The sequence below is a fragment of the Uloborus diversus genome, chromosome 2, assembly GCF_026930045.1.
Source record: "Uloborus diversus isolate 005 chromosome 2, Udiv.v.3.1, whole genome shotgun sequence".
In the NCBI taxonomy this organism is placed as follows: domain Eukaryota; kingdom Metazoa; phylum Arthropoda; class Arachnida; order Araneae; family Uloboridae; genus Uloborus; species Uloborus diversus.
The window spans coordinates 52,105,009-52,118,948 of NC_072732.1; the positions used below are offsets into that span (position 1 = coordinate 52,105,009).

A 13,940-nucleotide genomic window follows, 5' to 3' on the forward strand; every position below is an offset into this window, starting at 1 on the left:
AAAAAAACTGAAAGGTCAATGTATTTTTCATGAATCAAGAAATGGAAAAATGAGAACTGAATAAGAGAAAAATGAGTAAAAACACATAATGTATTTTCTTTTTAATCTCTGAATTTATGTTAAGTTACGTTAATTTTATGTTTAGCAAAGCTGAAAATAATGAAACTGTAATTTCAATTAATTCTATAAATCATGACAAACTGCAAAGTAGATGTTTGTCTGAACAGTATTTTTTGTGGCATAAAAAACATGTTGCTTAATGTGTTTTAATATTTTAAACTAATATTTTTATAGGTGGTTTATATGGTTCAAAAGGTTTTGTTGGCTGTATGCGATACATTCATATTGAAGGCCATTACATCAGAGTTACAGCCTTACCAAAATCAAGATATTCAGAATCCGGAGTTGTATTTGATGCTTGCCAAATGACAGACAGGTAAGATTTTCCCCTTATGCCAAGAAGTAGAGAAAAAAAATAATCTTGAAATAACATTAACTGTAATCTTAGTATCACAGTTTTTTCTCACTCATTTGATTTAATTTTTTTCTCTCTCATGTGAACACTATTGCTATTTTTTAAAGGTGCAATCCCAATCCATGTGAACATGGTGGTACGTGTAAACAAAATTGGGAGGAATTCAAATGTGATTGTGAGAATACAGGTTACTCTGGTGCTGTGTGTCATATACGTAAGTTATTGATTTTGTTTCTATCTGAGTTGAATTTATATTGCTGTGAAGTCTTAGAAATCCAGAATGGAGATCCAACATCTCCTTAAACTGCTGAAATTAAATAATCTGAAAACAGTTTAAATAATTATGTTTTTGCTCATTTGGGATAATAAAAAGCATGCAATTCATGCATTTATTCTGTAGTATAATTACAGGTGATTTTACATTGTGGAAGTTCTCGATTTCTTGCTGTTTTAATCTTACTTCTCTTTTACACTGTAATATCTTGCCAGTGTTTCAAAATCATAACATCAGCAGATGGACTCCATTTTGCTAATCTGGCAATCAGTATTTAACTAACAAATGGGTTGCACTGATTTATTTATGATTGTGATGAAATTTGGTAGGTTAATACCTACCAAATTTATATAAAAAATACTGTACTAGCCTTCTATCCTCCAAAACTTAAAAAAAAAAAAAAAAAAAAAAAAAAAACTGCTTTTATTGTTATAAACATAAATGCAAAAGGGATGACTAACGAGCCACTCTGGGTCTAGCTAGGTTATTAAAGTTGGTGTGTAGAAATATGTATGTTCATATATATATATATATATATATATATACTCTTATGAATCTATCCACTTCAAGAAATTCTTTAAATGACGACACAGTTCTTGAGAAAAATGCAAGAGATTTATTTACAACTATGTACAAAAAATATCGTTAACAACTGCTAAATTAACCATAACAATTAACCCTCCTGGCGGCGAGCCCGAATATATTCGGAAATATTTTTATATTAAAAACGGCAGGCTACGAATATGTTCGGAAACTTTTTCGTACTGAAAACGGCAAGCTACGAATATATTCGTAGCGGCATTTTTCGCTTCCCCCTTCGGTCACTCTAGCGTGTAATTGGAGGTGTGGTAGACTCTCCTTCAATTTGAATGGGAGGCGTGTTGCTGTCTGGCGTTGACGGGACCCAACGTGACCCAATATAGCTTCTCTCAACATATCACTACGATGAATGGCGCTTTTAAGTACTTTTAACGTTATTTTGTTATTTTATTTGAAACATACCCACGTGTGTTTAAATACAACGTCATTTAATTAGGAAAATAGGCATCATAAAACTTGAATGTGTATTAAAGGGGTGGGGTGAGGGAGAGAGGACTGTATGTACATACACAATTATAAAATTTTAGGTGACAGGCACAACTCTTCCGTCACACGTAATATTTTCTCAGTTTCTCTCTTTTTACCGAAGTTTTGGGGGTAACTAGTCTTGGCTATGTATCATTTTGCGATAAACAACTTAAATTTTCAATCTAAACGTAGATTCAAATTCTATAACTAGTATTTCTGAAATAATAACAATATTAATAATAATGAGAAACTAAAACTGGAAACTAAACAGAGGAAAAACAAAAGCCTTACTTATAAGTATACAAAAAATACATATCTTCTGTATATAATGAAAACATCATATAGTTAAAGATTTGAACGAATTTCCCTTGATCCTTTTAGAATGATTTCTGAACCTAATTGGTAACTACACGACTAATTATTTCTTTTCGATGCGAGCCAGTTTATTTTTTTCACCAGCATGGGTCAGACGTGAAAAAAATGATGTTTAGAAAAAAAAATTAAAAATGTTACTAACTCAAAAATCGAAATTTTTACGATGGACGTATATTACTTTACATGTCAAGTATCACAATTTTAAAGACAAAACAGAGAGCTAAAAATGAACTGGAACTCGTTTTTGATAAAGTAAGATTTTCCTAATCAATGATTGAAGTGAGAGCGCTTGAAAAATTCTGCGTTTGAGAAATTGTAATTTTATATTATATTTCAATCTATGTTTTTCGAATTTCCATTTATTAATGAAAAATAACACTGTTGAATCGTAAAACGTTGCACCGTATTATATTAGCATCAAGAAATAAATTATTTATATGCAGTAAAGAATGAGCGACATTAATAATAAAATATAACCATACAGCATCTAACATTCATTTGAATTAAGATATTGTTTGAAAACAAGTCTTCCTTTACAAAGTGGTAAGGATTCATCGACAGCTACATTTTTTTCGGGTACAATATACAGATTTAAATTTATTGTTAATATATTCGTACACTTTATACATTTTTTTAAGTCCTGGCTGGGGAAGATTTCTTAAATCAATGGTATTATTGTCCGTGAAATGAAACAAACTCATAATCGCACTGAACCGTTTTTCAGACATAACTTCTCCAAAAGAGGGTGTTTATATATATATTTTTGTCCATTACCATTTTTGTAATGGCTGTCGCATGATGCCTTGTAATAGCAATTAATGCTAGAAACACTCTAATTTCACTCGAGTCGGTTTCCTTCCAGTTCTGTTCTCTAGAACCCGGTGTCAGTTCATTATTTTCAATGAAGTCCCGTGCATATCGATTCGTTTCGGTTGATACATAGTTGATAATGTCGTCATCCAAAAATTCGCAAAGAATTTCAACCGGTGAAGAATGATGCAGCAATATTTTAGTACCCGGATTTTCAGTGAAGAGGAAGCGTGGTGGAGGGGGAGCCAAATCTTGGCTGTCTAATCTGACCCTGTCTCTTACGTCATTTAGTGATGTTTCTTCTACCGTTTCACTATCAGAGAGCGATCCAGAAGACGATGAATCTGAATATTCATTATCTGAACGTTCGTCCGAATCCATTTCTTCAAAAGGAATGCAGCAGAGTTGTTTGCTCAAATCAGCAGAGTGGAATATTATGAGCAGTGTATTCCACTAATAAAGTGCAATTAAGAAGACCTTAGTCTTGAAAAAGACTTTTTTTTTTTTTTGAAAAAATATCGAAACGTATCTTAGAAAAAAGGGGAGAAAAAAAACTTAGTTAACCGTGTTAATCAGTGAATGAAATAGAATCTTGCCTCCTCTCCTAAATGCATAGTTTGTTATCAGTGAATGTTTCTACAATGCATGACAAAAGTAGATGCATACTACCTAATCCATCAATAGTAATTTATCAGCACTCAAGTTGTAAGCCTAAACCACATGCGCATTTTCTGTTAAACTGATCACAATGCCCCGTTTCCTGTCAGTTTCTTTCCTTTATTCTGGTGCATTTAAAAGAATCACAAGGACCTGCTCTGTCACTTAGATTTTTTGAGAGCGAACACCTTTTGCCAAGCATCCATTTCATTGCAGCAGAAGCATTCATTTAAATTTGAAATGGTCTAACTAAAGTAGTGAATGAAGACATCCTATATGTAGAAAGAAGGCATGCTTGGAAGAAACCATACCTTTGAAAACAAAATCAAACAATAATCCCTTATCTATCATTAAACCGATGCTTGATTATAAAGTACTAAAATTTTCATACGCATTATTCGATCTCTGGTTTTGATTATCAAAAATATTCATAAAAGCGAGCATTGCAAAAAATACACTTAAAGAAATATACATACGAAAAATGGCTTTAAAATAAAATGAAAATACTTATCATTAAGCAATAATTTTAATCTTAGCACTATTTATTACTTAAGAATTCATAATTATATTTGAATATGAACGATAAAAGATTTTGAAATAATATTTCAATAACAATTTTAAATGTTCGACTTAGATGAAAAATGACAAAAAAAAAAAAAAAAAAAAAACTTAAAAAAATGAGGCAATAGTTCAACTTTCTGAAATTGAAATAAATTAATTACATGTAATAAAAAAATAGCTTGGATTTAAAGAAAAAAAAAACATACCCTAAACGAATGGAAGACTCAAAACTTCAAAATGTACTCAAAAAAAAAAAAAAAAAGATCCAAAAATAGAAAATATCCATATAAGTGAGGTCATTGAAAAAAGAGAAAAAAAATCAACAGTAATTTTGCGTTCGACCTATGTTCTTCTTAGCCCGTATGGTTTATTATCCAAGAGCTTTGGAACACACACAAAAGCGTTCTTCCACACATTTTTCTGATTATTTTGAAGATACTAGTGAAGTGTATGGAATAAAGTTAAAAGAGTGCCAATATTAGGATAAGAGCATCATCCAGGACAGACAGGGAGTATAAAAAGACATTTCTGATCTTTTCAAAGAGACTATTAGACAAAAGATTACTCAAAACAGTCAAACATTGGAAGCTTTCCTGGGTGGAACAAAAAAAACTTGATTTATTAAAAATAACTATTGAATATTATTCTTTTATCAATTGTTTGAGGTATTTTAGAGAAGTTAGTCATCAAATGTTTTTCATTTAAGCCAGTTTAAGTCTAATTAAAGATATTAAAGTTAAAAAAAGTCACTTATATCGTATAAATAAACCTAATGGACAGAAATTAAAGTCATACTTGTTCTCAATACATAAATATATGTACGATCAGCTCAATAAAATGTTGCATAAAAATATGCGTTCCCGTATCTCATTCTTTAGGAGATATACATTCTAATTTAGAAGAAAAACGAGCTATTCTTATGCTTTCAAATAAGATTCATATTTTTACCCCTTTTTTGTTGAACTAATAGGTTGTAAGTTGCAACTAGGCAGGAAACTACATTCCACAGATTCTCTTTTGTACTAGTTTGATGAGTAGGTGTGCTGTCGCTCAGTGTCACGCGTCCCTAATGAAGCAGAAGGAACTCCCCACCCACTGCGGATTACGAGGGGGGTAAAATTCGTTTGAGAAAAGACTGACTCTTTATGGGTCCACATGGTATTTCGGTGGTGACACAAATCAGAAGTTCTAGAAAAACATGGCCGCCGCTTGGAAGGTTAAGGCAAATATCAATTAACATCGTAAACTCAACGGTCACATACGTATTTACACCAAAATACGCAAAAACACAACGTAAAGGCTAATTCACACAATAACAGAGCTAATGGCTCAGACAAAACTCACACAGTTTAAAAAGCAAAACTGACTGTCCCATTCAAATGCCACACAGCTTTTATTCTGCTTTGGAAAGTTTGACAAAATTCTACAGCGTTCTCATATTTTCTTTTTATTCCATTCACAAATCTTATCATTCAGAAATGGGGGGGATCCGTATACTTCAGTCGAATTTTCGGGGCTTGTATGTACATTACAAGAAGCTATTTACAGGTTACGTTACTAATATAATTTTAGATGAAAAATAATGGAATAAACACCTAATTTAGCCAGATTACAACAAATTAATCACAAAAATAATTACTATTTACTGAATTTGTAACAATACAGTGGAGGGTCAAAAATCTGCATAACTTGGGAGAAGTGGTTGTGTGAATTTTAGAATTTAAGGCCAGAAAGAAGCTAACTATATTTTTAAAACTAGAAAAAAACTTTCCAAGAAAAAATATTTCTGTACTATTTTTTAGACAGTCAATTTTTCAGGCTCAATTTTAAAAGTTTAATCAGCTAGGCCATTCTTTCTGCTGTTACTTTTTAAATTTTAAATGCAAAAGTAATGATTTTTCTGCTGATAACCACTGTCATGAGGAAACAAAACAATAAAACTCTTTTTTTTTTTTTCAATATTTAAGACATTTTATTTAGAATTTTAAGGTCCAAAATCATTTACATTCTGCTTTAACATGCTGGATTCTTTAAGTTTCACTGATTTTGTGTTTTATTGATGCCATATGTCATGCATATGTGGAATATTAAGGTTATGTTTTAATTGTGCAGCAATCTTTTAGCATCTACTTTGGGTTTGCAATATTTAATTATTTCTTCAATAGTACAGACTACAAAGCTTGTGGAGCAAAAATATGTATTTTTCAGAATATGGAAAGGGAATTTGGAATTCCTCATGCAAAAAAGGTTATATATATTGCAGGAAAAAGTGATAACTTTTTTTTTTTGCAATCATAATCTTTTTTTTTTAATTCTTTTTGCAATCATTTTTTTTTTCCAATCACCATTTTTTTTTGTTTGTGGCAGATAAATATTTTAATGTCTTTTCCATGGTTGAAGATTTAATATGTGCTGGAATTCATCATCTGTGGATTATAGTTCGAAAATATGGTAGTTTTACGTTCTCTTAAATGATTTTATTGCAAAATCTCTTTTAGACAAATTCGACACATATTGCAGAAGTTGACGGATTTCAGGTAGGTGAATTAGGGGCGCTCCACTCGATATGTATATTATTTATAGAGTGCAGAAGAAAGTTCTGTGGTATCTAAATCAGTTTTTAGTTTCTTGGATGATAAAATATGTACCTTACATTTCAGTGCATGAAATAATAAGAATGAATAACATGAAGGTTTTTAAAGATTGTTGGCATTAAATGCAGCTTTTTAATGTGATATAAATGCTAATGTTTTTCTTTTATTTTCAGCTGTTAATTCATTATCATGTGAAGCACACAGATTATCATATCCCAGAAGTAGAAGGATTGATTTAACTATTGATATAGATGGAAGTGGGCCATTAAAACCATTCCCTGTAACTTGTGAATATCCTTGTAAGTTTGACTAATGAAAAGTACCTTAATTGTCTAAACACTTCTAGCATTTTTACCTTGTGTGTGCAGCTGAAATATGTGCTAACATTTCATACAGTTCTTTAACTGTCTGTCACAATCGAATAGTTTGAGGTTTTAATGTTTTTTTTTTCCTTTGTTTACTTTCTTTTTTTTTCATTTTACTGGCACTTTTTAAAATAAAATTTTCACATTTCAGTTGATGGTCCAGCTGTCACTATTTTGCATCACAAAAATGAAAGACCTACTGATGTGAAAGGATTCAACAAACCTGGCAGTTTTATTCAAAACATAATATATAATGCTGAAATGGAACAAATAATACAGCTTGTCAACCGCTCATACAATTGCAGGCAAAATCTGCGTTATGAATGTCATAGAGCTGGACTGTTTAATTCTCCAGGTATGATTTGCTAACATTTTTGTATGGTTTCTTTTTTCTTTCGATCTGTGTTTTTTTTTTTTGGTGTATGATTAACTTATTACTTCAGAGTAGGGAATACATCAAACATTTTTGCTTGAGCCACACAAATTTAAAGTTTTAATAAACATAAAAACTACATAGATTTTTTAAAAAATATTTTCATCAAAATTATTTACTATTTCTTATAATAGACAAATGCAGTACTTAATATGTAGTTACTAATATGAAATAAATCTATCTTTGATTTCTAAACAGGCGATATTCTATTGCCAGTTTAGTCTTCTCAGGGGTCGAAGTGGTCCTATATATCCTATATTTCCTATATTTTCAAAAAAAAAGCATTAAAATCGTCCTATATTTCCTATATTTTTGGAAAATGTCCTATATTTCCTATATTTCTGTTTTTTATCTAATTTATTTCTTTAAAAACAACGGTAGATAAAGTATCTGACTACGGAATTTTCGTGGAAAGTACGCCTGCAGACGAATTTCAAATTAAAAAACGCTACTGACTAAATCCTGCAACAGGCATCTTCTCTCATTGGCTACAGCAATATGACGTCACTGTAGTAGGTGGAGTTTCGAGACAAAGTCTGAAGTCGGTTTTAGAATTTTGCGTTTGGCAACAGCCGTTTGTTTTGTTTTCCAGCGCGGTTTTTGTTTTCGCTTTCCCGGGTATATTTTTGTGTTTAGCAGTGCATTTTCTGATCGGAATGTTTTAATATCCTTTATGCAATCTTTTCTTTTTGTGGAATTTCGGAATCTTTGAATGTAAGTCTCTTAAGATGTTAAATCATATTTTGTTGTAATATGTGAAATTATAATGGCAAAATCGCATCGCTTCACAAAATTTCGTGAGGAGTAATTGAACCAGGAGGACATTAATGGTACAAATATTGGTGCATGGTGCTCCAAAGGAAAAGATGATTTTACCGCTTTTTGCTATTTTTGCAACTGTTCAGTGCCCATAAGCAATAGTGGATTTTCACAATTGAGGCAACATGCAAAAACATTCAAACATAAAGAAAGCTCCGAAAAACGTCAGAAGGATCCTTCTCAAGCTCTGTTTGTTGTTAATACAAGTGGTAAAGGTATCAGATTAGACATAAAATCAAAGAACAGTGGAATGAGTACTTGGACCATGAGTGACGAAGAAAAAATTTTGAAGTCCGAAATTTTATGGATTAAACATTTGACTAAGAGTAACTATTCCTTCAAATCATCAGATTCCGTGCAAGTTTTGTTTCAGCACATGTTTCCAGATTCAGATTTGCCTAGATGTATGCAACTTAGTGACTGGAAAATATCTTATGCTATTTCTCATGGTCTTGGTCCATACTTTTTGAAACAAATAACTGATGAATTTCAAGAAAGCTCACCATTCTTCACAATTATGTTCGATGAAACTCTCAATGAACAGAATTTAAAACAATTAGATGTTTTTGTGAGGTTTTGGAGCATAAGACTGGAAGGAATAGCTGAAAGTTATATAGGAAGTGAACTGTTGGGGCATGCAACGGCTATAGATATATCTAACAGTATTTTCAACATTTTGAGGCATTCTAAAATTGAAATAAAAAATCTACTAATGTTAGGGTCAGATGGTCCTAATGTTAACAAATCTACATTTAAAATTATAGACCGGGAGGTCAAAACCTTCCATAAATTTGGTTTAGTGAGCTTAGGTACCTGCAATTTGCACATTGTGCATAATGCTTTTTGAAAAGGTATTGCAGTAGATCCTTTTTGTAACATAACAGATTTTCTAGATAATATTCATTGTTGGTTTGCCAAATTTCCATCACGCAAGGAGGATTTGCAAACCACTATGGATAAATTTGGTTCAGATTTCTTAAAGATCCTGCGCTATGTCAGTAACCGATGGTTATCGATCACTCCGGTTGCTGAAAGAGCCCTGGAGTTGCTTCCAGTTTTGGGAGAATACTTTCTTCAGGACTTGCCAAAAGACAATCCTAGACTGCTAAAAAATGACAGATATGCCAGTATAAAAAAAGTTTTGGAATCTCCTCTGACACCAGTATATTTAAATTTTATCATTAGTGTAGGAGTTGTATTTGAAGATGTATTAAAATTATTTCAAGAAAAACCTACGTTGATTCACATTTTGTACGATGAGCTCTGTAAAATGTTAATAAAACTTATGAGACGTTTTATCAATGAATCAGCATTAGAAAACAAATATGGTGATGATTTAGCAGATATCAAAATAAAAAATGAAGTGGTTCATTTGAAAAATATAAATGTGGGCAACAATGCCAAAAAGTTAATAAGTCAACTCTCTCCAGCTTTAAAATCTGAATTTTTAGCAGACGCCAAAGAATTTTACGTAAATGTAACCTTATATTTGCAGAAAAATTTACCTTTGAAGAATAAGCTTTTAAAAAATTTAAAGATTTTGCACCCACTTGTTAGAAAAGAACCCTCACATGTTACATTACCATCTTTAAGATGCCTTGCGAACATATTGCCCCAAGTGATAGCTGAGAACGCAGTTGACAAGCTAACAGATGAGTGGCTTCTCTATGCAAACGATGATGAAATCCTGGAAGACTGGAGCTTTAATAATGGCGCTTGGCAAAAAATTGATTTATATTGGAAAAATGTTCTTGAAATAAAAAATAGTGATCAGCTTCCAAAGTACAAATATTTGGGATTTTTAGTCAAAGCCATTTTAACCTTTTCACATGGTCAGGCATCAGTGGAAAGAGGTTTTTCTATCAATAAAAGAATGCTGACTTCCGAAAGATCCTCTTTAAGCCTTGATGTTATTAGAGGATTGAGGTTGATAAAAGATTCGGTGAATGACACTGCAATAAATGCTTGCATTACCAAAGAAATGCTTCAATTTTATAAAGATGCATATTCAAAATACAAGATGCAAAAAGAAAACGAAAAACTTGAAAAAGATGCAGAAAAACCTCAGGCAATAGAAAACATTCCAGCACCCCCCAAAAAAGATAAAATAGCGGAACTTAAAGAAAAAATAGATTCTGCTCAATCTATGATTGATAGTGGCAACCAAAGATTGAAAGATGGACTTAAACGCAAAAATATGCATGAAATAGAAGCTGCTCAAACTCTGATTGATGCAGGAAATAAAAAACTCAAGCTTGCAAAAGAGGAATTGGAAAAAAAAGATTAGCTTAAAGCTATCCACAAATTTGTAAATAATCAGTTGCAAATATTTGTAGAAATGTAAATATCCTTTTGTTCAATTTAGATGGGAAATATTTTTAAGAAATCTATTTTTTGAAAAATTATTCTTTCTGGAAGAAAATATTTGTTGAACCGTTAAGTAAATTTTAATTGAGTTTTCTAACTGCAAAATATGCAAGACTGAAGTCATTAATAATAAGTATAATTATAATGTGGCAATACAGGGTATTACTAGTGCCTGGATAAACTATCAACAGGAAATAACCAACGTTTTATAGCACAAAATATCTGTATATTTGTGCTACAATGCATCGGTTATTTCCTGTTAGTTCTCAACAAAAAGACGGTTTTTATTTATTTATTAATATGTTTGTGACACTTCTATCCCTGCAAAAATTGTGAGTTGTTGTATTAATTATAAATATTTTACTTTGTTCAATTTTTTTTTCCTGTCTATAAAGTACACTCTTTTTTCAAAAAATATTCTTTCAACTACAGGAAAGTCATTTCAGGTGTAAGTTATAATTTTGTTTGAGGGTTTTTTTTAAACAAAATCATTGAAAGAATAACTAAATAATATATTATTTCTTTTTTCATAGCGAAACTATTCATATAATGTGTCCTATATTTGTCCTATATTTTTTGTGAAAAATGTCCTATATGTGACAAGTCGATCACTTCTACCCCTGTCTTCTATAAGAATGTCAAGCTGATATAAGTGTTTGGTCTTGTTAATGCAAATTCTGTTAAAATGTGTCTTGTTTTCTAATTCGTATGAATTTCCTCTTTTCTTTTTTTTTTCTATTTTTGGCGATCACATGTGCCTGATCTCTAAAACCTTACTGTATCAGTTTGAAACAAACTAGGCGCATAAATGCTCAAACTGTTCTTCTACTCATCCTAAGGAAGTTATATGTACATTTAAAAAAAAATTCCTTCTATATGTTTCATTTAATTTTTGTTGCAATTTCAGATAATACATCATATTTCTCTGAATGTGAAATGTGCCAATCTCTATGTTTACCCTACTTATAAGTGTAGGAAAGTTAAAGAATCATTTTTTTAAAAAAATCATTAAAAAATCGGCATTTAAGAAGCATAACTTGTAGCATACATAACTGAGAATACTTACCCATTTATTTTAGTTTAAAAAATAATTTAGGTATTTTGATATAAGGGAGTAATGGTTTTCATATCAGCTTTTTATAGAAGTTTGACATTATAAATACAACCAGAGTGATGTCATTTTCAACTTTGCACAGAACGATAAGTGCTAATCCAAACCTTTGGATGCTAGATCTGCTATTTTTAGGATGAATCTCAATCTTTGGAAATTGACTTTTTGCTTTTCAATTTTGAATGATATAAAACATTAAAAACAAGATTATTCTATCTCTTTTTTCTGTTTAACACATGCTTCTTACATGCTTTGTTTTTTAATGTGTATAGTGAATAAGTGTGGGTAATTCAAAATATTTTCTCTCATGGACATAGTTCTCACATGTACTCACAAAGAATTTTTAAAACTAGTTTCTGTTTTTTTTCTTTAAATATAATTTATGTTTAAAATTTTTTTAGCTCCAGAACCAGCTCCATTTAAACCTTTTTCCTGGTGGGTTAGTCGTAACAATCAACAAATGGATTATTGGGGTGGATCTTTGCCGGGCTCTCGAAAATGCAATTGCGGTCTGTATGGTACTTGCAAAGATCCAAGCAAGTGGTGCAATTGTGATGCTGAATATTTTGAAAGAGATGAGTGGCTTTCTGATGAAGGTGACTTAACACAAAAGGAGTTCTTGCCTGTTAGGCAATTACGCTTTGGTGACACTGGAACTACAATGGATGAAAAGAAAGGCAGATATTATCTTGGTCCTTTAATATGTGAAGGAGATGGTAAGAAGCATTTATTTTCTCTCTCTCCCCCCCCCTCCTTTCATCTTTGAGATATTTTGTTTGGTTTATTTTTTAAAGTAGTTTCAAAATATATGTAAAAAGGAACAAATACAATATTTAGTTGGGTTATCAACATATTCACAGAAAGAAATTCCCTAGCATTTTTCCTAAGCAGTGCTTGAAAATTTAAGTTCATTTGAAGACTATTAAGTTACTTTCCCTGTTGTAATTCCTGCTGATTTTGTTTTTTAATTGTTGCCAAAAGCTATGGTAGGTAATAGTAATACAGTAAACTCCTGATTATCTTTGGAATCGGGTGTCCCACAAGTGTCACGGATAAACCTCAAAAAGGCTAAAAAGAAAGAACAAATACAGTTACAATTGTCTTTCCTCCAAAACTTAGCTGCATTGATGCATAATACTTTCTACAAACAGTAAAAATATATACAGTGCACTAAAAATGTTTTGTATTTTTGCACAACAGAACTTAACATCAAAGAGTAACTATGTACAATGAAGAGAGCAACAGTAAATAAATCAATAAATAAAACATAAACCATTGAGTTTAAATTAACAATTTTTTGACAAATAAACAGCTATTGGTATTTGTTTTTTGCTGAAAAAAAAACATTTTCCTGATAGTTGATTGATTTGCACATAATGGAGAGTTTACTGTAATAAAGTTAATTTTGTTAAAAATTAACAAACTAATTTTAAGGCTGAGCTGAAGCAAACATAGACTTGTGGAGTTTTTTTTTTTTTTTTTTAATTCAAGCATTCAAAATCGGAACATTTAGAGCAGATTAGCAGTAAATATAAGCTACTCTCTCTTTATGCACAAAATACATTTTTAGTACAACAAAAGTGAATATCTCTTTGTTTGTTTGTTTTAAAAAGGAAAAACTTTAATGTAAAACATACAAAGTGTTTCTTAAGTCAAATGACCACTTCTACAAGATTGGTTTGCTCTAAGATGAGTATATGAGTTCTTGATTATGAAACTCAAAAACTGCACTTAATTTTAATATCTTTATATTTTGGTTAATTCTAAAGCAACCAAGAAGATGAAATATGGGTGGTTTAGTAAAAGCTATCTTTATTATTGGAATACCATCTCTTTCTTCTCTCTAAAATTTAGTTTTAAGTTTTATTTGCTGCTTTAGATCTAACCTGAAAATAAAAATATTAACTGCAGTTTTTCCTAAAAATCAAGATAACAAAATTAACTGCAATTTTTTAAGTCTTATAATCAAGAAATCATGCACTCATTTTATTTCATTCTTATTATTGAAAATCAAGCTTTTAGAAATGATTT

The 13,940-nt window shown here is 30.9% G+C and overlaps 1 protein-coding gene across 1 annotated transcript in view; it reads left to right on the forward strand.

Annotated features, from left to right (window-relative positions):
- Positions 1-13,940, forward strand: part of LOC129217033 (neurexin-4-like) — a 56,783-nt gene that overhangs the window by 25,091 nt on the left and 17,752 nt on the right. Inside the window, exons 11-15 of the mRNA XM_054851267.1 lie at positions 295-436; positions 583-689; positions 6,988-7,113; positions 7,331-7,534; positions 12,311-12,625. Coding sequence (XP_054707242.1) covers positions 295-436; positions 583-689; positions 6,988-7,113; positions 7,331-7,534; positions 12,311-12,625 — 894 coding nt within the window. The remainder of the gene's footprint in view (positions 1-294; positions 437-582; positions 690-6,987; positions 7,114-7,330; positions 7,535-12,310; positions 12,626-13,940) is intronic.